General features: G+C 39.4%; 1 protein-coding gene across 1 annotated transcript in view; it reads right to left on the bottom strand.

Annotated features, from left to right (window-relative positions):
• LOC145996109 (cytochrome P450 9e2-like) overlaps positions 1 to 25,116 on the bottom strand; it is a 30,052-nt gene extending 4,936 nt beyond the window's left edge. Inside the window, exons 1-4 of the mRNA XM_083132377.1 lie at positions 25,031 to 25,116; positions 8,396 to 9,330; positions 7,203 to 7,424; positions 5,224 to 5,475 (exon numbers count right to left, since the gene is read on the bottom strand). Coding sequence (XP_082988503.1) covers positions 5,224 to 5,475; positions 7,203 to 7,424; positions 8,396 to 9,323 — 1,402 coding nt within the window. The 5' untranslated portion in view covers positions 9,324 to 9,330; positions 25,031 to 25,116. The remainder of the gene's footprint in view (positions 1 to 5,223; positions 5,476 to 7,202; positions 7,425 to 8,395; positions 9,331 to 25,030) is intronic.
• Between the last annotated feature and the right edge of the window lie 853 nt (positions 25,117 to 25,969).

The following is a 25,969-nucleotide window of genomic DNA, read 5'->3' as shown; positions in this document are numbered from 1 at the left end:
ACGACGAGCGAGGAGGCTAAAGCGAGTAACAACGGAGTGGCGTGTTAATGAATGTTAGTGGGGTTATCATGGCACTAGTCGTAGCGGGCTTTAAGTCTAGAAATAGTAATATTGTCAGTCTTTTGTTTACTTCTCCCGTCGATGAAAGTTACCTCGTAGGAATTCTCGTTAACTTTACGAAGAATAGTTCCTTTGTACTTATAAGAGGACGCAAAAGCTTTTGACACACCTGGAGTTGGAGTGGCATCTAGAATCCATACATGTTGTCCTGGTGAGTATTGCATTTTTCTAGAAGTGCGATCTACGTACTTTTTCTGCTGTTCGTAACGCTTGTTCAGGTTGTCATGAGCGGTCTTTCGTATGGAGGTCAGGAGTTCAAGTCTCTGTGCGTTCGTCTGGGAAACATTGTCGGGATTCGAAGGAAGGACAGCGTCAGCTAAGATCCTTGGGTTGTAGCCAAATAAAGTAAAATACGGGCTCTGGAGGGATCCAGAATGGATTGTAACGTTGTGGCTGAACGCTGCGCTAGCCAAATAATCACACCACGAAGCTTTCTTTTCTAACACAAAGACTCTCATAGCTTTCTTTAAGTAACTAAATGAACTCTCAACTAATCCATTCGTGAAATGGGCACAAGTATCTACATATTTTAGTTGTACACCTGTAATATTGGCTAACTCTCGTAAGAGTAAACTTGAATTGGGCGTTGAACGATCTAAATAGATCGTCTCTGGGATGCCATGGACTAAAAAGACTTTCTCAACTAGGGCTGTTGCTATGTTTTGTGCATCATGATTAGCCAAAGGAGCTGTAATTACGTACCTTGTACAACTATCGACTACTGATAGGAAATATTTGTATTTGTGCGTTTTTGAAGAGACTAAAGGACCACATACGTCAATATGGATTCGTTGGAAAGGAATTTGGGCTGGTTGGAATGTTTGCAGCGTATGCGGTTTAGAACCTTGTGGTTTCTTTGAAATCTGACAAGGGATGCAATGTCTAACCTTATCGTACACAAATTTCTTCATATTAGGGAAGAAGTAGCGCATAAGCATTAAATTATATGTCTTTTGTGCACCTTGGTGACTTCCATTCATTTTGTGTGCATGAATAAGATCGAAAACTTGATTTCTTAATGCATGAGGAATACAAAGTCTATCCCTATTACCAGTTTTGATTTTATTAGTCCTGTATAAGACTCCATTTTTGAGTACATAAGAATACGAAAGCTTTTCTAGTTTAGGGTCACTAGCTTTATCTTTGTTTTCTAATACATCAATAATGTCTCTGAAATAGGGGTCTTTACGTTGTTCTGAACTAATATCAAAATCTGCTGCTTGTGCATGAAATACTTGATGAAAAAATAAGTCATCATCATCATCATCATCTTTCTTGTCATGATTAGTCTTTTCTATAGGGTTGTCTTTGGGAATTACAGGTGACTGAGTGTTTACTGTATCATTGGGAAGGACTACTGGATGCTGGGTCATAAGGGAAGCAGATGGGGTACAAAGTACAGGCTTAGGGGTGTTAGGTGTCGTACTGGTAATGTTCAAATTGATATAAGTTTCTGTTCGTGGACTTAACTGAACTGTGTTTGAAAGGGTAGCTTTTCCCTCATACTCATTTGCATTTTCAATCTGGGTAAATATGTCATGCGACAGCTGGTGAGTCTTGTACTTTGATCTTAAAATACTATAATTAGGAGTACGTCCTAAATGACAAAGAGTTATTGTATTGTCTTTTAATGACATTTCGCACCTTTGCGTTCGTAAAAAGTCATTTCCTAAAAGGGGAGGGACGTTAATTGAATCTACTATTCTAAATGGGTGCGAATATTTACGCTTTCCAATTATGATAGGAAGAACGACAATTTCAGACACACTCAGTTTCGATCCGGACACACCTTGGATTGTGGATTGTACTTTGTATGTTTTTCTGTCAGTAGGGAGAAGATGGGAAGGATAAATTGAGATTTGGGAACCCACGTCAATAAGTAAATCTACCTGTTTTCCTTGTATGCTACTATTAATAAAGTATAGGCCATTTCTCTCAATTATAGGAACTTTATCTAATCTGCTATTATCTTCGATTTCGTTCCTGCAAGTCGAAGACGATTTTAGTTTAAACCACTGTCTCGTTGTGGCTTGTAAAAGCAGTTGTCGCTTTCGTGATTATAACGACCACAGAACTTACAGGCTGAGGTATTTGCATCGTCGCGATTAGCCTGATCTCGACGCTGAAACCTGTTGTTACCATTACTTCTGAATTGGCCTCTTGAGTTCGATCGAAAGTTACCTCTGTGATTAGCTCTAGAATTATTATTATTTCTGTAAGAAGAGGACTTATTATTCCCCTTGTTGAAACCTCTGTTATGTGCGTTTTGATTAGCCGTCTTTGCAAATTCCAGCACATTTGAACAAAGATTGAAGAGAGAACTGGCGTTGATCTCTTCGTTCGAGTGCAGAGTTAAGGTCGAGATTTGTGACGAAAGTTTGTTTATTTCGTCACCAGAGGTAGCACTTGGAGCGTGTTCTACTCTGGGTAAGGCTGGTGTCGCCGCGCAGCGGGCACTATCAGAACTCGGTATATGATTCATCCCTTGATACAATGTGTGAGAACTATTTACGAGAGCGGGGTTGGACTGTGGACTTTGGACTTGATGTGTCAATGGTGGGAGAGAAGGAAATGGACACTGGTTGTATGGTACAAAGTGCTGAGTCAAGGTGTGAGAATTACTGGGGAGGGGGGAATAGACCTGTGCATGCGAACATCTGTGAAGTGGTGACGGGGTGAATGTCTGGGATAAGCTCGCCTGAGCGATGGTCTGATCAATTTCCAATTTCTCTTCCAACATACGGGAATTAATTAATGACTGCTGGCGTTCGAAATTCTGTAGGTGGGCAATTAATTCTTCTGTTCTAGCAAAATGCTTGTTGGTTAAACAGCCAATGTATTTGGCTCGCAGTCCCGTGATGATGTAAGAGAGAGTTTGTTCTTCAGTGGCGTTCGGGAAGTATTGCTGGACTAATGCCTTTTTAGCAATAACGTAGGTGTGAATGGGCTCGCTTACCACCTGTTTTCTCTGGAGAATTATCTGTACAGGATCTGCTGACAAGTATGATCCCTTAAATAGCGTACTTAGCTCGTCTTTGATATGGGTGTATGTCAAGTCTACAAAATTGGGTCGTTTCTGTATGTCATGAAAATAAGTTAAAGCGGTGTCCGTCAAAAATAAAGGTAACATCTCTTTACGCTTAGCTTCCGACCATCCTGCGGCGTGTGCTACATTTTGAAACTTAAGGAAAAATGAGTCAATGTCCGTAGGGTCATTTCCGCTAAATGGTGCCGGGTACAATGCAGTTGGAATTTGGGTGGCCATGTTAGTCGTGGGAATTTCTACAGTTAAGTGATCAGAGTTATTAACAGTGTTAGAGGAAGTTGAAACGGGAGCCGGGGTACTCGCTAAGGGTTGGGGTCGGTTTTTGTCGGGTGTTTGTAGTCCAAGGACAAATTGAGGGTAATTTCTATTAGCAGACCTTAACCGTGTTAGTGGAGGGGAGGGAATTGGGGATAAAGGTCGTGAATTTATTGGATTTGCCGTGATTGCAGTTGCTAACTCTATGATTTGGTCGAGGGAGGAATCTAGGTGTTCGTGCAACGCTATCTGTGACGTATTCATAAACGAAGGTTCGTCGTGCAGACCAAAGAACAAATGAAAGTATGGGTATACAGTTATTTATGTCATTAATATATCGCTGGTCAAATAAGTATAAGCAAATGTTCTCATTCCTGTGTGAATGATGCTTGAATACATGTTATGCAGAAGAACTAGATTTTTTGTTGAAAAAGGGGGGGGGGGGTCGGCATAAAAGAATAAGAGGGGTTGTTTTCCATAGGGTAATACACAAAATTGTCACTGGGTCTGACGCATCTTAAGCGTTTTATGGGAGTATGCGTTGGAATTACTAAAAATTTACTTTTAAAATGCTCCCAAAGTGGGAGGGAGGGGTGAGAGGGAATAATTTAATGTAAAGCAATTCGTACAGGAGGGTACTTAATTGCAAAAAAGGGCCTGAAGCAACTCCACCATGTTGTAACCCCGTTTTCCTGGGGTTAGAGAGGTTACAGGGAAGTTTCATTTAAACATTTAGGTAGAGCTAATAATGTTTGATGGCTGAACCTGCTCCGTAGGAGGGTAGAGATATGGAAAGTTGGTGTAAGGTTATTCACGCTTGTTCATACCTGGTAGATGTGTGTGATGTCTTGTCCTGATGCTTCTCGCAGACCGAATCGTGACAGTTCCAAGGTTCTATCCAGCGACCCTCAGTTCACCAAGCCAAGCGATCCCTTGCGCCTTGTAGCATGCTAGGCAGCGGTAACTCCGTCTTCCATCGTCGTAGTTAGCAGTGTAACGTGTTGTAGAGTAATCGGACTAGTTATCCATGTAGCGTCGATGAGTGTCAGAATCAAAAGAGAGCGAGCTCCGGGTAGGAGCTTGCTTTTATCATTATCGGCGTCGAAAGGTTGTTAAACCTTTCGAACGCGGTAGATCCTGTTTAGATCCACGCGTTTGCCTTTCTAGTTCCTGGTTTTACGGAAGTTACAAGCTAGCGCATTCTTGAGATCGCTCGCTGGTCGGACAAGTTCAGGAAATGAACAAGTGTGAATATTAACATGACGAGGTTTTCTCGGTCTAATGGTCTCCATATCTCTACATTATCTATCTCACGGTATTCGAATTATAACTGTTTATGAGATACAGAACATGCTTGTTATTTTTGTAGTCCTTATCAAGACATAATAATTCGCTATCCTTTCAAATTGTATGATTTCACCTTAAGCCATCATATCATCCCTCATCTTCTTCTTCGCGATTAGCCAAAAGTGGCAGAAAAGCGAAGTAAATTAAACCAAATCACTTAATAAACCAACCAATCATACAGCTACTGCTGGAAAAGTTCACATCTACCGACTGCACCGCTACGCCTCTTTAACAAAGCGAGTGAAAAAGTAGGACTGGCACGTGTAGAGAGAAGACACGGAAGGTGGAACAAAGTAGATAAGAATAAAAGGACAAAGGTATAATGGGTATAAGGAGGGAAAATTATATGGAGACATTAATATAGAGGGAATGAATGCAGACGGAAAACACTTCGGTAACTTTTGAGTACAAACGAGAGCAGAGAAAGGCTAAGTAATCCCCTTGACGAGACTTACCGATACACATCCTAGGTCCTCCCCCAAAGGGCAAGTAAGCATAATAATGTCTTTTCATCTTCTCTTCTTCGTCGAACCTCGACGGGTCGAACTTCTCCGGGTTAGGAAAGTGTTTTGGATCGTGGTGCAGTGCGAAAGGAATAATTTGAACTGCTGAACCCGCTTCAAGAACCAAATCAGAGTCTGGTACGGCGAAGTGTTCAGAACACATTCTGTCTACGAACGGAATAGGAGGATGCTTTCTTAGTGTCTCTGTAAGTAAAAAAATAATAGAAATTAAAAGAAATTTCTTGAGCAGGAATATGACCAAATTTAGAATTCTGGACAGGGACAAATTTTCACAGGTCTGCATTTATTTAATACGTAATGATATAAAATGGCAGTAACATCTTCTATTAGCTTAAATTGCTACATGATTTTGCAATGTCATGTTATGCAGCAGTTTCTTCCTTGGCAGAATGGTAGCGCTGAAGACAGGGACTACGTGGAACTGTGCTTCTGGAACCCCTAAATTTTTACTTCGTTCAGTGCCTAAGGCCCGCTTTAGACGAAAGCATTTTCCTTAGTATTTTTAAAAACATTTGTGTCATGACAAAAATGCTGAAGTGAAAAATCTTGTGGCTTTTCAGATGCCATCATAGGCGTAGCTACGGGGTGTGCCGGGTGTGCCTAGGCACACCCTAATGGGCTGCTTTATCAAAGAGAATTAAATACAGATATTTCAATAAGAGAGAAAATAAGCGGCAGTTTGTAAGAAGTTGAACATGTCATTACTTGGTACAAACGTGTGCATTATCGCTGATGAAACGGGTGTCTATAGATTTTCGATTTTTTGATGTCATTGAAGAAAGAAGATATTTACTGCATTCTACTCTGTACTGCAGCGCCTTTCTTCTATACCTGTCACAAGCTGCACATGTGAGAGCTTTCTCCAAGCTTACCCAAGTTAAAACTAAATTAAGAGCAACTCAGAAGCAGGTAGATTGGAAGCCCTGCTCTTGCTATTTGTGGAACAGGAAAAAGCTTCGTCTATTGATGTAAATAAAGTTATTGATGAGTTGAAGAACATTGTACCTTTTGACAGACGTCTCTTGTTATAGATGACGTGTATTTTGATGTATTTGTTTGTAACATTTATGAACATTTTTTGTGTGTGTAATTTCTATGCAATTTGATTTTTTCTACTACATATATTCAGAAATTTTCAACACTGTCATTTAGTGAATTTATATTCCTTTACAAACATCAGTGCAGTTTAAGAGCAATGTGATTGTGTTGCAAAATGTGCTATTAAAAAGGTACAATACCTCAATTTTTTCTTTGTGAACTTTATAAAGTTCTAGCTACGCCTATGGATGCCATGGCATATTTCATGGCATTTCTCAAGGATAGAACCCGTCCTATTTCCGTAGCATAACCAATCAGAAGCAACCTCTAGGTCACGAGGGAAGTTGTAATGGCGGCCGCGTGAGATGTAAACAATGTATCACTTCACATATTTAGAAGCCGATAACTATTCAACCGAGTGAAATAACGTTTCGCATAAAACGTTATTAGGTGCAAAACAATGGCGCTGCTTAAATACATACTTTACAACGTTTACTGTACACGTATGGAAGAATATTTTAGTTGTTTCAATTGTAAACACCGTGCATAGATGGTGTAACTCAACGTGCCTTTCATGCTGGATCGCAACAGCTAGCCGAATAGTTACATGAAATGCTTCGGTGTAGTACCATATGCTATGAGATTTTTGGAAACATTTACATAGGATTTATGCTAGCAAAAATGTTAAGAGGATGTGCTTTGTCTTAAGCCGGCCTAAGAGTACTACTCTGGCGTGGAGGCTTGAACGTGTATCACACATGCTACAATGGCAGTTTCAGTCCATGAAACCTACCTGCTTGATGAAATACCGTATGAATTGACTTAACCAACAAATATTAACTGAAAAATATCCATTGTAATGCTTTCATTACCTGCGATAACTTTATCCAGATATTCCATGCTCATCAGAGATTCATATGTTAATGCCCCGTCATTCTTCTGAAGAATTTGGTCGATTTCTTCCGCAACTCGGTGTTGAATTTCAGGATTCACGGCGAGTTCATAAGCAGTGAAGGTCATGGTGGTCGAGGATGTTTCAAATCCACCGATGAAGAACAACAGGGCTTGTGCAATTAAGTCATCGTCCGTGAGATCTAAAGGTATATGAAAAGAACAAAAATATTGAAACACTGCATATTGCTGCTAATGGAATTAACACACACAATGCTAAGAAAAGAATTATGATACTGAAACAAGGCTTATTGTGGGTGAGAGAATTAACTCACAAAAATTCTAAGAAAGGAACAGTAATGCTGCAACAATGAATGCTGACATCAATTCTAAGAAAATAACAATGGTATTGAAACAAATCTTATTGTTGGTGATGGAATTAACACACAAAAATATAAATAAATATTTACTGGTGGATTTTGTACCTTTCCTTACTAAACCCTGCAAGTGCAAGCCCTGAGAAATTTTAAGTTGTTCATATCTACGACTGGCTAAGTACGAACGGCTAGGGACAGCATTAGCATCCTTGGAAATACGTGCTAACAGCACCAAACCTGACCTGGCTAAGTTAGCTTAATTCCGATCTTTGCCACCTGCCTCTGTGCTGCCAGTAAAACAGTATATAAACAGTACAGTGAGGCTGGGAGCGCAGTCGACTGCCAGATGCCGAATTCTAAGAAAGGATATTGGAACAGTGCATCAATTGTCAAGAGGTACACAAAAATGAATTATGACACAATAAATCTCTGGCTTCCTATTTTGACATCTTTCTTGCATCGACTTGCTGATATTTATTTATTGTAATATTTCTGTCTCTCTTTATTTTCTTTCAGAAATTATGGTTGGTTGATTTGTTGTTTTAAGTCCACTTTATGCACAGTAAGGCTAATTGGGACTGGACCTACAGTTTAAAGTGGGATCCGAACCACTTGTGCCTCTACCGGGTATCGATCCCGGGACCCCTTGATTACAAGAAGAAGCCGCTACCACTGCGCCATCGGGGAGGCTCAGAAATTATGGATTTCCGTTTCTAAGGGAATGATGTCGATGCAATCATATGCCACTTTAGAATGACTCTCGTGAAAAAATCTCAGAGTAAGGTTCTACTACTTACCCAATTTGTACTCGGTCTGTTTCGCTTTGGATTCTTCTTCTTCTTCATCATCATCTTCCACGTAACCCATCTTCTTCAACTGAATCAGTAGATCCAGAAAGTCGTTCCTTATGACCCCGTTCTTCTCCCTGTACTCCGTGGTTTCCTTCACAACCCTCCTGAAGAAAGCAGCAACTTCATCAGGAACGAAGGCGAGCCTGAAGAATTTGGCCACAGGTGGCAAAAAAGCAAGAACAAACATCTTGATTCCACGTATCAGGTTTGGAGGATCCAGAAGCTTCTTTCCCATCCGTCGGAACTCGTCGTTGGGGTCTTTGAAGGAGTTACACTGGATCCCGAACGCACACGACGCTATAACATCTGTCGTGTACTTTGCAAAGATGTCCTTGAACTCCACAATCTCTTCCAAACTTGCAGGTTGCACCAGATAGTCTTTCAGAGCTTCTCCGCACTCTAAAACCAAGTGAAACATTCTTTTCATCTTCCCAGAAGTGAACGTTGGGCTCAATTTTGTCCTGAGGAGCTTCCACCGTTCGCCCTTAAGGTTTATCAAGGTCTTGGCGTGAAGAGGATCATGCTCTTCGCTGAAGTTACCCGAGTGGGAATGGAAATTGGAGGCGTTCTTCACAAATATCGTCTTTATCAACTCGGGATCTTTCACCAGTAGGACCGGATTGTGCATCATATATATCCCACCATACCTGTTGGTTCCCAACTGCGTGTACAGTTCCTGAAGATTGGCGTTCATAGTTTTCTTCCGGAGTATGGCATCTTTGAGGTTTCCAAACAATAATATTGGTTCTAGGTAAGGCACATTCTTCCTTTGCCAGTACGTGAGGGTGCGCCTGAGGTAGACGTACAGAAGGCCTAGAAGCAGTGTTGCCACACTTACAGAGTAGAACAAGCACGATCCATCAAGACATGCCATGGCGAACCTTAAGAAAAGAAGAAAACACAACCATGAGTTGCCTGGCGACGGAAGATGAATATTTTCTCGGGGTATTAAACAGATGAGTTATGAACTGGTTTCTGAGCTTTCGAGAGTTATCGCCAGGTTTTAGCAAAGAGAGATCTGCCTCCCCTGAATCCGAACCAAATTCCACTCTTTTGGATTTTGTAGACAACTTTCAAATCTTTCCATTGTATTGCTTCGTTGTATTATTAGAAGATACAATGTAGGATATTACAAAAATAAAACTGTAGATTAGGCACACACAGGAGATGTACTACGCAGAAATTTTCAGCGAAAAATGCAGGCTTGACCAGGACTCGAACCCGGGTCTCTGGCATACTGTGCCATTTCTGTAACCACTGAGCTACCGAGCCGGCCTGGCCTCGTCTCATTTTTCGCTATCGCTGTTTTACCTGCGTGGAATCGTCTCTGCCAGTACATCTCCTGTGTGTGCCCTATCTACAATAATTAACATCTCTACACTGGGAGGAACCAGGCAATGTCGAAGTCTATTGTGTTTCAAAGGCAACAGATCCCGTTGCGGTAGCACTGGCAGAGATGATTCCACGCAGGTAAAACAGCGATAGCGAAAAATCAGGCGAGGCCAGGCCGGCTCGGTAGCTCAGTGATTAGAGCAATGACATGGTATGCCAGAGATCCGGGTTCGAGTCCTGGTCGAGCCTGCATGTTTTCGCGAAAAATAAAACTGTTTTCACCAGAGTAAATGCTTGGTATTTTTTTAAAAATAAACGTCTGTAACCTACTTACTGACTTACCCTCGTAAATAATGAAAATATACTTGTTTAACATTTTTGTATATATGGGTGCCGATCCCCTCTAAGGCCTGTGACGCACTAACCCACCCCCCAAAAGGGGAGAACATTTCTCCCATCCCCCCTATATACAGAATTATTTACTCATATTTTTTCTGGTAAGACAAAATTTGCGAAACAATATAATACAGACATATTTAAGCAATGTATGCCTACTTTAGGTATTGTTTACAATATAGACATATTAATTGAAATAACATTTTACATAAGCGATAATAACTTCTGACGTTGCAAAGTTGTTGCAGCAAATATACTGATTATTTCCTCTTTTTGAACCAATTTTAAAACATCGGACTCACACGAAGGAATTAAGGTAGATATTAACCACTCATCAACCATACACGAACGTAGTCTGTTTTTATGTTTCCTTATGACACTCATTGTGGGCAGGGCCGGATTAAGGTGGGTGCTATTGATGCTGCAGCATTAGGCCCATTCCTGAAATAGGTCCAGATGAAAACATGTGAGAATTTTCCGAAAGCTGAACAGTTTTCTTTTTCTATATTAACCTGAAAATAAATCTTAGAATGAAATTTGGAGCCCCAATTTCGGACGCTTAGACACAGCGTTACTTATTATACAGTTACTATTATTCTTTGCGCTGTGACGTAACTATAACATCGTTGTGTTTATTGTTCACGGAAGATTTGAAGCATCAGGCCCAATTTCGTCTTAATCCGGCCCTGACTGTGGGTTCTGCAGAGCAACTGTCACTAGTATGGAGATCAGAATTTTACAAAAATAAGGAAAGGTCGAAAACTGGACAATTACAACTGGTCAGTCAGACAGTTTGTCTCCTTGTATTAACGCCCCTTTTTCCAAACCGATTCTAAAGGCATAAGAGGCGGTGTTTCATTTCAACCCATCGCCGCGATCAGCCACAGGTAGGTAGAAAAATTGTACATAATAACTAAAAATCAATAACAAGTCAATCAAACGAAATGATTCTTTTGCGTGGAGATATACAGAATTGGTAGCTATACTATAAAATTTTGTCCCCCCCCAAATTCGCATGACGCAGGCGTGTCATGAATCCCCCCTGGATACCCCTGGTTGTATAATTGAGGGTTATTTATCTCCGCCGAAGGCTAGGATTAAATTGGGATCATACGGTTTTGAATGACAGTGCCAAAGAAGATTTATGCACACTACTACTTATAATAATGTGCATGCAATATTTATGAGGAACTTTATTGTTCGTCAACTGGGTCTAACATCCTTATTTGTTATTCAATACATATTCAATTTTTTACATTTTTGACATTAATTTCCTTGCCAGGACCAGTGCCGGATCTACAAATCTTGGGCCCCCATAAGATATTACCAACGGCCCCCTCTAACTACATGTATATATGTGTATGTGTATATAAATATATAATATACAGGCTATATATAATATATATACATATATATACATATATTATATATTTATTTATGAATATATGAATTCATTTTCAGAGTTCCCTCTCGATCGACCCGAAACACTCAATTGTTCCACACCTCTACCGCTAGGCTTTCCCTTATACAGCGCTCTCTGTTCCACAGGCTGCCTGCCCCAGTTCTACATAATAAACCACCCTCAAACATCGACATTTTTGCCCCTGAAAGTATTTTCCGATCTTCTCTAAGAACGAATATGTAAATCTTTTGTTTGTTTTCTTGTTTATGTCTTATCATGTCTATATGTATCCCTTTTTGTTTTTACCTAATACCATCTTGACTTGTTCTTGTTGATTTATTAGTTTTCAGTGTAAAATGGCCTTGCAAGTGCTGTATCTGAAACTTGGAATAAATAAATAAATACATATATATAATTTATGTGTGTGTGTGTAATTGTGGATCTCATGTTGACAAAGTCACATATAAAGGCCTAGAGGGTGATTCGAAAGTCCCTTAACTCCCCATATAAAAAGTAAAGGAGTTAGGCTGGGTATAATTGGTCATGATAGAAACAGGCTAGGCCTAGGGGGAACCACATTTATTTATTTATCCCTGATTTTGGATGGCGAAGTTAAGGCACAAGCCTTTTCTTCCACTTAAACATCTCTACTTTAGATTTTATAAATTGATCTTTATAGCTAACTAAACGTATGTGAAATATATAAAAACTAAAAACATTAAGATACAAAAAAAAACACAACAAAAACTAAAAGAAAAAGATTCGAAAAAACAAAATAAAAAATAAAAACAGAAAAATACATACACACTAAGTAAAAAAAATACACGTAAAACATAAACACACACACAACAAACATAGTCAAATTACAGAAAAAGTCGGTGGGTGTTGGTTCTACAAGTGTACACAAAGGTTTAATTTTATTTCCCTGTTTTCAGTACTGGTAAGTTGACTCCAGAAGATGATTTGTTAATTTTGATTTGAATTGGCCGAGAGAAGAAGAGTTTCTTATGTCATTGGGGAGGTCGTTCCACGCTCTGGTAGCTATGACCGTTAAGGAATTTCCATAAAACAATGTCTTGTGGGAGGGAATGGCCAGCAGAGAGTTGTCTCTCAAACGGGTGGCAAAGGTGTGTGCTGAACTTAGGGGTTGAAATCGAGAAAGTAGGTAGGAGGGCTCTCGTGAGTTTACTATATTTTGTAGAGCGCTGTAAGAGCGTGGCAGCGGCGGCGAGTGGAAAGGTCGAACCATACTAGGTCCTTGAAAGCCGGGGTCAGGTGGTCAAAATATTTGATATTATAAATGTAGAGCACACATGCATTTTGTATTCGCTGTAGACGTCTTGCTAGTTCACCGTTGAGGTTAATATATGTCAAGTCACAGTAGTCTATTTGAGACAGAACTAACGACTCCACGAGTGTTTTCCTTACCTCTTGCGGTAAAATGTTTTTAAGGCGATACAGCGAGTGTAATGCTGCATAGGATCTTTTGCATATGACCTTCACATGGTCACTCCAAGTGAGGTTTTAAATGGGAAGGGGCTGATGTCATATAGTATATCTATATGACACTGTTTCCTCACACCTGGAAAATGATACATTTGTTACAATCATGCAGTCGTAACTTTTACATGATTAAAGATAGGTTGAGAAAATCTTCACCACTGCATTTATCGTGAAATTCCAGCCGGATTTGACTCTATTCTGATTACCGCGCGGGAAAGCCGGGGTGGGTGACCTATGGTCGGAATTTTTTCGGCTTTGTCCCCACATAAAGCGGCTGTATGGCTCAACCAGATTCAAATCAAATGGTATCCGGGAGGTTGGGGGTAAAGGCAGCCGCAGCGTGGTGCTTATCACATCACCTCCAAGATGGATGATATCGAAAATATGTGGGGCCCACATACCCTAAATGTGCCATCATGGCACGATGCTATATGCACAGGGAACTTCAGCTTTACCTTTACCTGTATATATTGCATTCGTTTCTGTACCTCTGAGTAACTAAGTTTATTTTTTACATACACATATACGAACCCTCTACTATGCCAATGGCTGAGTGCCCCCTTAAAGGATTACTTGACTCCGGGCCACCCGCACTGCGGGGTTTTGCGGCTTGTAGATCCGGCACTGGCCAGGACAGTTGTTTTTATACCAATTTTAGCGATCTTGACTACAAGTAGGCTAGACAATGAATACGTGCTGTTATATATTCTTATAAACCATATATACCTATTCATGCAATAATAACAATACATTTGTTATATAATTTTCATATTATTATGAATAGACCTATTAATTATAGTAACGTATTAATTTTAGTATTATTATTATTACTATAATTTCTGAGACACTTGGTTCGGGCCTTTCCGAAATATATTTCTAGATACAGGCCTGTCATTATCTAGATATATATTTCGGAGAGGTCCAAGTGTCCCAGAAATTGTAGTAATAATAATAATAAATATTATGATAAGTGGTAATTCAACCAAGGCTGAAAGGATTGATCATCTCATTTTCCTTACGGTCTTTTTATAAAAAAAAATTACTGGAAACAAAGGTTAAGACATTTGTAAATTTCAAATACATGGATATATTTTATAGAACCATCGAATTTTATTCGCATAATAATTGTATTAATGAAGAGAGGTGGAGTGTTTAAGTCAGCTTTGTGTTCAGACAGGCTAATGGGCACTGGACCTACAGCTTAAGGTGAGATACAAACCATTGTCCCATGTGTCCCCACCGGGGATCGAGCCTGGGATCCTCTGATGAAAATGCAGCGTTGGTATTACGCTTATCCCAAAGACACACAGACCAGAGAGAGAGAGAGAGAGATAGATAGATAGATAGGGGTGTCTAGCAATATCTCTTTACAGAATGTACTAACTAAGGTCCTTCAATAATAAACAATAACAATAAATACAATAATAATAATATTAAAGTTAAATTTTCATTTTGTTCCTCCACTTCCCTGACCTTCCAGATGATATATATATACATATCATGTACAATGGGATCCATGAATATTACCGTGCAAATTGTCCATCACCGTGTTCGTGCACTTTATTTGACCCAATAAGAGCTTCAAGAATTAAAAGAAAACTCAAAACAAGCTGTTGACAACTTCTGCACCAGCATACATAAAAATCCAGTGCTTAAAAACACATAGGATGTAAGAGAAAAATTAATCAAAATAGTCATGGACAATTTGCACGGCAATACTCATGGATCCCACTGTACTTAGGTAAACAGAGGTATTTTTAATTGGAGGATTCGTATTTTGAATGCAATTTTGAAAAAAGAAAATGGAGTGAAATAATTCCCATATTGTTTTATTTTCATGAGGAACATAAAGTCCAAAGGGGGCTCTGACATCCATAACCCCCATCTCGGTCACCTGTGTTCGTATTTCTTCCTTTCCTATAAAAAGTAGTCTAATTGATACGACAAATTGTTTCCAATCGTAATCATTATTATGAACTTAGAAATTTGAGAAAAAAATTCAAGTGTTTGCAACATTGATACGTATCTTTTTTTTAAAAAAAATTGTCGATAAAAATTGAACATCTAGGAATTGCTGATAAAAAGAATGCTATCATAGTGATTGTACAAGTGAGATAATACAGTTATGTACTCGAAGTTACGAGATATACTATTTTTGTGCAATCCGTAAACTTAACTAAAAAGTAATTTGGGACTGGTGTCGAAGTGCAGTGCACGAAAAGTCAAATCAGATAACAGTACTTTTTCCATGTTAAAATTCCCCCAAGTTTATTTTGGTTTCATGTGCGCATCGAGCGCTTGACCTTGGGCAAGCCTTGCCCGGGGAAGTTCAGCTCAACGCGCAAGTTGCGCAGCAAAAAGTATCCTATTCTCTCTACTGCGCAGGTCTGTGCAGGTACTGACGAGGTTCGTTCACTATTGCCAATTTAGCTCTTTTGGAAACAGAACTGGTTCTTTTGCACAGTCATTTGATTTCTAAAATTTCGAAATGTTCTAAAGAGGAGCTTTTTAGCTCCACGAGAGTAAATGTATTTCGAAATCTAGCCCTTTTAGTATTTGACTGTCTGTCAATAAAAGAAACTTACGAAGCAGGATCACATTGTCATGCGGGTGGCTTCGCTTTAAATCTTGTCGATGCAAGCTGTGAACTGATAGCGCCCACCCCCTGAATTTTCATTTCACACCTGATATTTAGAGGTATTTAGGCTGCGTTCGCCCTTCTTCCTGCCTTCCCAGCCACTTTTTCTAGCACTGTGGCTGATATGAAGATGATTCCCGGCGGGGGAGTTGCATTTACACCTTTAGTTTTTTTTTCGAGTTCTTAACAGATTTTATCAAAACTTTGGCAACTGCACACCCATTTCCACTAACCGCCGCAACTGATCCCCGGGAAACCTTTATTTTTGATCTCACACGAACATCGGTTGCCGCGTTTACTTACGAAGGTCCTAGCGGTCAAACGACCAATTAGACCTACTGCTTGGGCAAGAAGCGGCAACAATAAAAGCCCTCCTCCCCCGAAGCAGCCAGCAGGGAAACAGGATTTTGTCACAATAACCGTTCTGCACTGTGAATGGACATCAGTTGGTGCGGTGGTCGGAGAATAGATTGTGAAAACAAAGAATTGTACTAATCACTTTAAAGTTAATGTTACCAAATCCATCACTTCCTCCTTAATAACTAAAATTACCCCAAAAGGCAGTTTATCGCGCCTTCAAGAAACTCGTTCCTTGAATGCCATTTTCAGTTCCAGTAAAGGTGCAACCTAGCTCTTTTATGCGGATCCGGTTTGGCAACACTGGGTACGTCCCATGCCAAGGAACCAGGTCGATTTGCAGGTTAGGTGGTGAATAGGTTGTGTTACCAGTGTTCAGTACGAATTAACAGTGAAAATTAAGTGTGATATCATAATTAGCACAGATTAGATGTACTATTAGTGCTAGTAGTCGATGCAAGCAACTTATTGTTCCTTTGCCAGCGGTTGAAATGTATTATTCTGTGGTCCCCAGTGAAATAACTGTCCGTTCCAGGGACCAAAATGTTCATGTTAGAGTGAAGTGTGCTTAAGTCTACACATGTTGTCTTACGTAATTTGCCTTGTTAATCTTTACGTTGCTTTTCTACCTCACTAAGTTAACACGGTGAAAAGAGTAAATGATTGTTGATAGCTGAAGGAACAAATACAGTGAACAAATACCAAGGACCTCTTATTCGTAGCGCGTTACGATAGCCACTCCACAACGGAAGCTATGTGGGATCTCTTGACCGACTATATTCCCTCGTAAAATTAAGTCGAATTCTTTTTTAATTAATAGATTTCGATGTTATATGTAGCATAAAATCTCTGCCATGACGCGGAAAACACAATTAACATATATTTGATCCCAAAGTTTGGCCCGCGTAAGTAAAAACTTGCTACCTCGGACTACTATTGTCGCTTTTTATTAATAACAACCGGTTATATGCACACTCGAATAGCGAGAGAAAGATGTTCAAATGAAAGCCCCTTTCAAGCATAGCACTTCTAACCTAAAAACTTAAAATTATAAACACAAATACATCTGACACTCCTAACGATAGTTCCACTTCTTTCGTGTTTGATTTATTTGATTTTATAGTGCATTTAAATTGTAATGAAACATTGCGATGTATTTATATTCTATGGTTTTACATGGTTAGAATGAGCTGGGGAAATGCTTTGCGAAATTTTCGCTAGTTGGGGGATACTATCCCCCTCACAGGAACAAATTAATTTTGTTATTGTCATTATTACATGAATTGTATAATAAAAAGACGTGTAAGAATAGAGATAGCCTAGTATTCATTATCTAGCTTACGTGTAGTTAAGACAGCTAGAATTCCAATAAAAACAACTGTCATAGCAAGGAAATGAATGTCAGAAAGGTAAAAGATTGAATAACAAAAACAGGCAGTTAGGTCCAGTTGATGAGAAATATAGTTCCTGATTAATAGTATATGCATATTTTTATGAACAATGACGTGCATAAATCGTGTCATTGGTACTGTCATTCAAAGCTGTATGATCCCAATCTAATCTTGGCGGAAATAAATACTCTTTGATTATAGAAGAAATTCTCAACAAGTATATTTTCATTATTTATTTTTATACTTGGTGTTTCGGGTAAGCCGGGGGGAGGTTTGGACCTTTACCTAAATATGTCATTGAATACAGGGTTATTCATAAGTCAATGTCACATTTCGGAGTTTTATTGTGAAATAAGTACATGACATATCAGCATGAATGATATAAGAAAAGAAAGACAATCTCAAAAAGTTTGTTTATCATACCTTACAAGTGCTCAATGTGTGCACCTTTGGTTACACGGGAGACATCCAGGCGATAGTCCAATTCTGCCCAGTCCAATTCTGCCCACACCTGCACCAGTATGTCACGGTCTATCGTTGCTATCGCTGCTGTAATGCGAACTCGGAGGTCGTTCAAATCAGCTGGAAGCGGTGGAATGAACACCCTGTCCTTCACATATCCCCAGAGAAAGAGATCACAAGGTGTGAAGTCTGGGGATCTTGGCGGCCACCGAAATGCTCTCTCGTTACCTGAGAACGCCATATTGTACACTGCTGCCGCCTAACGGTCAACCGCGTCACCACAACATGCGCTGTTCACGTGACACAAACTTGGAGAGTTTCTGATTCCATACTTACATGATTCGGACTCGCACGTCTCATACATCACGCACACGATGTTCCCCTAATGTGACACTGACATATGAATAACCCTACAATACAATATAATTGTGCATGTGCTGTTACATTGGGAAAACATACACTACAGAAAACAGGTGTGAAATGCTCTCAATGTACGGACAAAGTAACTATCGTGTACCCGCAAACGCACTTCACTGGGCATGACAAAGTTGCTATTCAAGGCAGACCGAAAACATGCAACGAATGTGCAACTTAGTAAAGCTTCCTGTATTTTTATTTGCAAATAGAAAAAGTGCTACGAACTTCTGTAAAATCCTGAATGATCCATTTATACTGCCCGTCCTGGTATTTATCACGATTTCCAGCTATTAGAATCAGCCTCTTTTGTGAGTTAAAATGCTTGCTTTTTCAGCAACTACTGTTCGTAATTAGTGCGCAATAAGTTCGAATATCGGGAGTGGCTGCGGTCTGTATCTGTACGTACTGTTTCACCTAACGGGCAGTCGGACGGTCAGCAACGCGTACATTTGGACAGAGTATAGAATACTTTCGGCAAACCAAAATACACGGACAGAAGGACAGCTGATGTCGGTGACCGACCAGTGTGCAGATAAGGTAGGTGCATATCTTGTTGCTTTAGGGGCATTCCAGCGATACATGTGTGACTTCCACACATAAAATGTATGGTTCTACACATGCGATTGGATAAAAATATGCATAATAATGAAATTATGAAGTACTTTGTGGCGTTAGCTAACAAATGGACAAAAAACTTGAGTATGATGACAGCTTGAATGCATGGAAAGCATTAACGAAACTGGGTTACGTGTGTGACACTAAAAATGTGTCCAAGTTTGACTTTTGTCTGTGAAGTATATAAGCTGTAGATGCTATTGTTTTTGTTGGTGAAATATGCAATATGCATTCACAAACATTTAAACCTTAATGAAATTACAAATAACATTAATTTCCAGATTAACTTATTTTGGTATTTATATGGAATAGTACCTATTATCGTGGAATGTCCCTTTTTTGTTTTATGTATTGTTTGATATTATCAAGCATAGGGTTACCAGATCGCTGTAAGGGAAATGTAGGACATACTGTCCCAAAATCTAGGACGCAACACATTCTCAATAAATAATACATATTTCTATAGAACACGTTAGGAAGTAGTTGAAAAATGACACTTTTCAGTTTTAAAAAAAAATATTTCCCAAAGAATGTTTAAATGACAAATTTCAAAAAATTGCAATCATAGTAATCAATGCACCTCTTATTACTTGATTTAAGTGGTACTTCTCAGAGGAGACAATTTTTATCAAAATTTCAGGTTTAGTCAAACTATATATTGATGTTAGAGTGGACAGTCAAATTCGTTGAAATTATAGGGATCAGTACCAAATATTTTACAGACTTTATGAAAAAATAATCTCTCTCGTGAGTCTGTTGTGCTGATGGTAATGAAAGTACTCTCTCAACATTTGAATTATGACCTGTAATGGCAAACAAATATTCAGCAATTACTGTAATTTAAAATGGTTTCATCTTGGGTAGTTTTTAGTTCAATAACAGGGTGTCTACCAAAATAATACATCCAGAAATCTTCACTTTTTCTGGACTTTTCTAGATCCTACTTAGGTAAAGTTGGAAATTATTTATTAAGAAAATAAATATTTATTTAATGAGAATCCCTACCAAAGGGCCAGTTTAGATGAAAACTGAAGCTGATTTAAGAAGAGAATTAGATCTGCTTTTTCGTATTAATGCATCCTGAATTGTGTTTGGCAGACAAGCGAGGCTTTGGTTTCTGGAACTTACAGCCAGTATAATCTTATGTGGGGTTTGTGTCGGTTATCCCTATAAGTTTATGACTATCCACTCATCCATCTTATCTTACCATCATTCATCCTCATCTTCGCGATTAGCCAATGAGACAGAAAAAAGTGAAGTAAAATATACTAAATCAACCAATCGATAGCAAAAATTCTTGACCACAAGAATAATGTATTGCCTTTTTAGTGACTTCTTGACCTACTTGTTTCTTTTTTACTTTTTCTTGACTTCCATGACTTTCTTGACTGGCAGACACCCTCAATAACTTTGTTCTCTATACCCCTGCTTTACAATCAAATTATATTGGATAAGAATGGGCAACACCTTGTTCCATCAGTATAAACCCTAAGGCAAGAAATTCTGCTCAGGCATTGAACAGAGACGTTATCAGAAAGTGCCAAACCTATGCCGATATTTAAGGAAGAGGCGGGGAATACTTGGCACCACTGCAATGTGCCTCAAAATACAATGTATGTTGTCGTATTTGGCGGCGATTGGGCCCCAAAACCGGGAGGTGGAGGCATGGTGCCAAAACTGGGGAGGGGGGGCAAAGACAGTACATTCCTTTTGTAGAAAAAGATTTAGCATAGTTTGGTGGCAAAAGTGAAGAGTGAGTCCAAGTTGCGTATTGTTTCATTGAAAAAAGGTTACGGGACCGTATTTAAATTCATCCGAAAAAAAGGTTCCTTGACCGAATTGAAATACTCTACAGACAAAAAGGTTCTTTACGGTCCAGAACCCATTTACGCTTGCTGATTTTCTCTCCTGGACCGGAATTGAATTCATTTAAAATTCCTGGATATTTAACAACCCTCCCCTAAACCTGACCCGCATGCCTAACCTAACAACGAAAGAATTTATCGACGAAATACCCCTTCGTACCCCACGAACAGTAAACGAATGGCTGTTCGCAAATAAAGAATCACATGAGAGTACACGTTTGGTAAAAATCGATCTCCAGAAAACAAGTAGTAAGTAATCGCTAAGAATCTCAAGTATGTGTTAACAGACATAAATAAAAATCAAACCATGTAAAAATTGTGTATATGCCATGATTAGTTCGGAATTAAACAATCAGAACTTGGGCCGGTGTAGATGACCTCATGTTTTTTTTTCGATACACTAGCAACAACGGGCTTTTTTTTGTACGCGTAATTACGCTTGTACATTCGTTTCAGTTATGATTTGTTAGTAATGTTCGTGAAATTACAATTGGTTATACTCACACTGAGAGGCAAAGCCTGATTATTAAACAATTTTTCCATCTAATCAAGGCTCTTCTAAACTAAAAGTTCCACTATACGCGGCTGCGAATTGAATGCACATATACTATTTATAATATTGGATAGCATATGAGTTGGTTCAACATTACATCAGACTCCTACAGCCTTCGAAAATATCCTATTCTGTATAGTCTTTGTTCAGTTGTACAAGAGTTTTAAACACCTCCACTTTGTCAAGGACACATCACATATTATATCCAATTACGTAAGAAATAATGACCCCTCGTTTCTTGGAACTTTGTTTGGCTTGAAAATGATTCATCGTTGTTGGTTCTTTTTTGTAGAATATAATATTGTTTATTATCGGCGATGAAAAGTTCTAAGGGAAAATAGGGGGGTAACTGCCCCTTTGCCCCCAACGTGCTTACGACTATGGCACCAAAAACAAATGAATGGTGAATGGAAGGCAGAGGGGGTCGTCGAATTTAGTGTTCACCTGATTGAAATGCAAAAATGAATATTTGAGCTTAAAGAGCGAATATTCACATATTTTTTCTTGTTCGTTTGAGGGTGATAGCGTAGAATAGGAGGTGAGGAGCTGGTCAATCAGGGGACTGTTCACCCCTCCCTCTCTGTGGCCGGCAGTGTTTTTAAGTAGCTTTGTGTCTATTTGCATGTCTATTTTGAAAGCTTTTAATGCTTATTTATATTTATACTAGCCGTTCATCAGCGTTAATTGTGAATGGTCAACGCTTTGTCTTATTCTATTCTCCATCCACTGCAAGAACAAAGTTATTGTAACCAAAACCACGTGACTTTATGATAAATCAATACTTTACTGGTGTCCCTTCGCCCATGAATATATTGGTGCTAGTTCATGTATAAGGTTCCACAACTTCAAAATAGCAGCTACATTGAGTGATGTGGCTTTATATCACATGCACTATATTCTTACACGCAATATTCCATGGCTGCCACACGAAAAAACAATAGGATTTCTCGGAAGCCACGTGCATTTGTTTACAGTTGCATTGATCTTACAGCTCACACAGAGTAGGTTTATGGTTCTAGAAATATCGTAGCAGCAAACACCACATGACTTTGAAGAGATGGCCCAGTTTCTGCGGACATTACCAGGTGCATTGACACCAGGGTTGTTAAAGGTTCAGGAATCCATGAATTCTAATGGCTTCTATTGGGTTCCGTTGCAGGACTGGAACCTTCTTCCTCGCACAATTTTCATTCGGTCCAAGTTGTGTATTGTTTCATTTCAATACGGAAAAAGAAGGTTCCTGGACCGAATTGACATACTTTAAACATAAGAAGGTTCTTTACGGTCCAGAACCCATTTACTCTTGTGATTTTCTCTCTTGGACCGGAATTGATTTATTTAAACTTCCTGGACTTTTAACAATCCTGATTGACATGTTATCGGTATCGTACACTGGGATTTGAATTTTCCTTTTTGTACATTATTTTTTTCAACTTTCTTTCCAACGAGCCACGTGTAGAAATCATAACATTATAGACAAGAAGTGATATAAATCCTGTTCGTGGGCGTATTGCACTCAACCTGTGTGGAAATACAGTAGAGTATTATCAAGCAAAGTGTTCATTATTATGCTTGCTTATTAACTTTGTTTTACGAGATGCCAGCTTCAAGAATTGAAAGAGAAATCAATAAAGCAGTTGAAATGCTTTGCAGGCACTAGCATGAGTAGGAGGAGGTATCAAAAAGTTTTGCCTGTTGAGGCATGATTTGTTTAATAATGGAAAGATTGAAACAATGAACATACATATACTTTGCCTGTAGTGTCCTCTACTCAAAGGGAGGTTATGTAAGTGTCCCTCTCCGATTTCTATGAAACTTGGCAGGTGTATAGAGAGGCCCAAAGGAAGAAATACGTGTCTTTTGTTTCGGCTAAAAAACTGTTCTAGGGGGCAAACCCCCCCTCAAATGTCAAGATGAGGATAAATTGAAGTGAGGATCTGATCCCTGTGTCCCCTCCGATTTCCATGAAACTTGTCAGGTGTATAAAGGGGCCCAAAGGAAGAAATACGTGTTTTTTTGTTTCGGCTAAAAAAAGGTTTTAAGGGGCAAAACCCCCTCAAAAGTCACGATGAAGATAAATTGAAGCGAGGATCTGACCCCTGAGTCCCCCTCCGATTTCCATGAAACTTGTCAGGTGTATAAAGGGGCCCAAAGGAAGAAATACGTGTTTTTTGTTTCAGCTAAAAAACTGTTTTAGGGGGCAAAACACGCCTCAAATGTCAAGATGAGGACAAATTGACGTGGGGATCTGACCCCTGTGTCCCCCTCCGATTTCCATGAAAGTTGGCAAATGTATAGCGGGACCCTATGCCCCTGTTTCTTCCTATGCCATATTTACGTGGTTTCGGGGTCAGATCCCCACTTCAATTTTTCCTCATCTTGACATTTGAAGGGGGGGGGGGTGCTCCCTAAAACAGTTTTTTTTAGCTGAAACACAAAAACACGTATTTCTTCATTTGGGCCCCTCTATACACCTGCCAAGTTTCATGGATATCAGATCCCCACTTCAATTTGTCCTCATCTTGATATTTGAGGAAGGGGGTTGCCCCCTAAAACAGTTTTTTAGCCGAAACAAAAAAACCCGTATTTCTTCCTTAGGGCCCCTCTATACACCTGCCAAGTTTCATGGAAATCGGAGGGGGACACTTAGATAACCTCCCTTGTCAGAGCTGCCTTTCCACACAGTTGCCATCACGTTCGATGCATTTGTGTCAGCGTTTTATCCAGCCCTCAAAACCAGTTTGGAAAAATTCCACAGAACACTCCCTGCCTCACCGTTTCAAAGCTGCTTTAACCTCCTGTAGGTCATCCAATCTCATGCCACGAAGCACAGACTTAGCTCAGACTTAAGTAGTTAAGTTCAAAGTGGGAGAAACCGAAAGTGTGGACATGACAAGGAGTGGCAGGCCATCAACGTCGTTGACGACGACAACCGCCACAGGGATGATGAGCTCATTCGAGAGGATAGACGCAGGAAATTTCTGATGCAGTGCACATGTCCTATTGGTCAGCACATGCAATGATTGAGAGTTTGGGACACCATAAAGTCTGAGCTAAGTCTATGCTTCGTGGCATGAGATTCGATGACCTACAGGAGGTTAAAACAGCTCTGAACAGTGGGGCAGGGAGTGTTCTGCGGAATTTTTCTAAACTGGTTTTGAGGGCTGGATAAAACGTTAGCACAAATGCATCGAACGTGATGGCAACTGTGTGTAAGGGTAACTCTGAGTAGAGGACACTACAGGCAAACTATATGTATGTTCATTGTTTCAATCTTTCCATTATTAAACAAATTATACCTCAACAGGCAAAACTTTTTGATACCCCCTCGTACAACTTCATTTCTTAAAAACACTTAACACGTAAAGATGAAGGAATGAAAATATTGATCGGGCAATTTACTGGTAATACTTATACATCCCATTGTACTACAGGTGCGTGCTTCCGGTCTGTAGCAGAGAACCGTGAATTTTCCGTGTTTTGTGCCGGTAACGGACAGCTTTAAACCAGACGTCTTTTCCCCCACTTGAGCCACGCTTTTACACATAATCGATGTTTCGAATGGCCTTGCAGCTCTTTTGCACCACGTCCACTTACGAATTCCTTCAAAACAAAGTAGAACTAGGCTACGTAACTCCAACATAACTCACCTGCTGTCAGAAGCGTCCTCAGCTTAGGTATTGCACAGATATTGGTCCCGAAAACTGTTCTCCCACGATCCAAACGTTATCTGGCAAGAGTGGGCAACGAATGTTCGGAAGTGTTGCCAACTAAGGTTTGTAATTTTATCGTATATTTGGTTTCACTTATTCATATCGAAAAATATCGATAGGAGATATAAATAAGTGTTCTTTGTATATGTCCCTTCATCAGTTTCATCATATCATTCTCATCTTATTAGCCAAAAATGACAGAAATGGGAAGTAAAACAAACCAAATCAATGAAGTTGATTCAAGTTGTTGTTCATTGAATGAACATTTAGAGGTTGAAGCACTCTTGGTGTATTAGTTGATAGTTAAACGTACAATATTGGTTTATTTGAAAAGTACATATCTGATATTCTCAATTCATGCGTTTTCAGTGCATCCCACGGAACTGCAGCTGATAAAGAACCCTTTTATGCATTTCTGTGTGTAGTTTGTTGCACCTGAAATGGATCATTAGCCATTGGCGTAGCAACATACAGCGAGACCCTGGGCGAGATTATAATGCGAAGCCCCATCCGTTCTTTAAATTTGAAATCTCAATGTGAATCGATACAAAATCTTAAAGGATACATACATCAACAAAATATAATATTTAAATAATAATAAATTACCGACGAAAATGATATTTAATAATATGCGACGGAGAAATTTACACTTGGCAGAGGTATATTCTTGTAACGTAATTTTCTATAAGCAAAGTAGTTTAAAGATGTTCTTGAGGCACTAAGACATATCTAAAATATTCTTAAATAAGCTAAACGTTTTTCAAAAATCAGAAATGCAAGTAGAGCTGGGAAAGAGGGGAGGGGCTAAACCACAACCCTGCCAAAATGTAACGTTAAACTACAGTTTAAAGCCAAATATAAAAATAGAATGTTTTA

Source organism: Lepisma saccharinum, chromosome 12 (genome assembly GCF_977018435.1).
Source record: "Lepisma saccharinum chromosome 12, izLepSacc3.1, whole genome shotgun sequence".
NCBI lineage: Eukaryota > Metazoa > Arthropoda > Insecta > Zygentoma > Lepismatidae > Lepisma > Lepisma saccharinum.
This window is presented reverse-complemented; position numbering and strand designations above follow the sequence as displayed.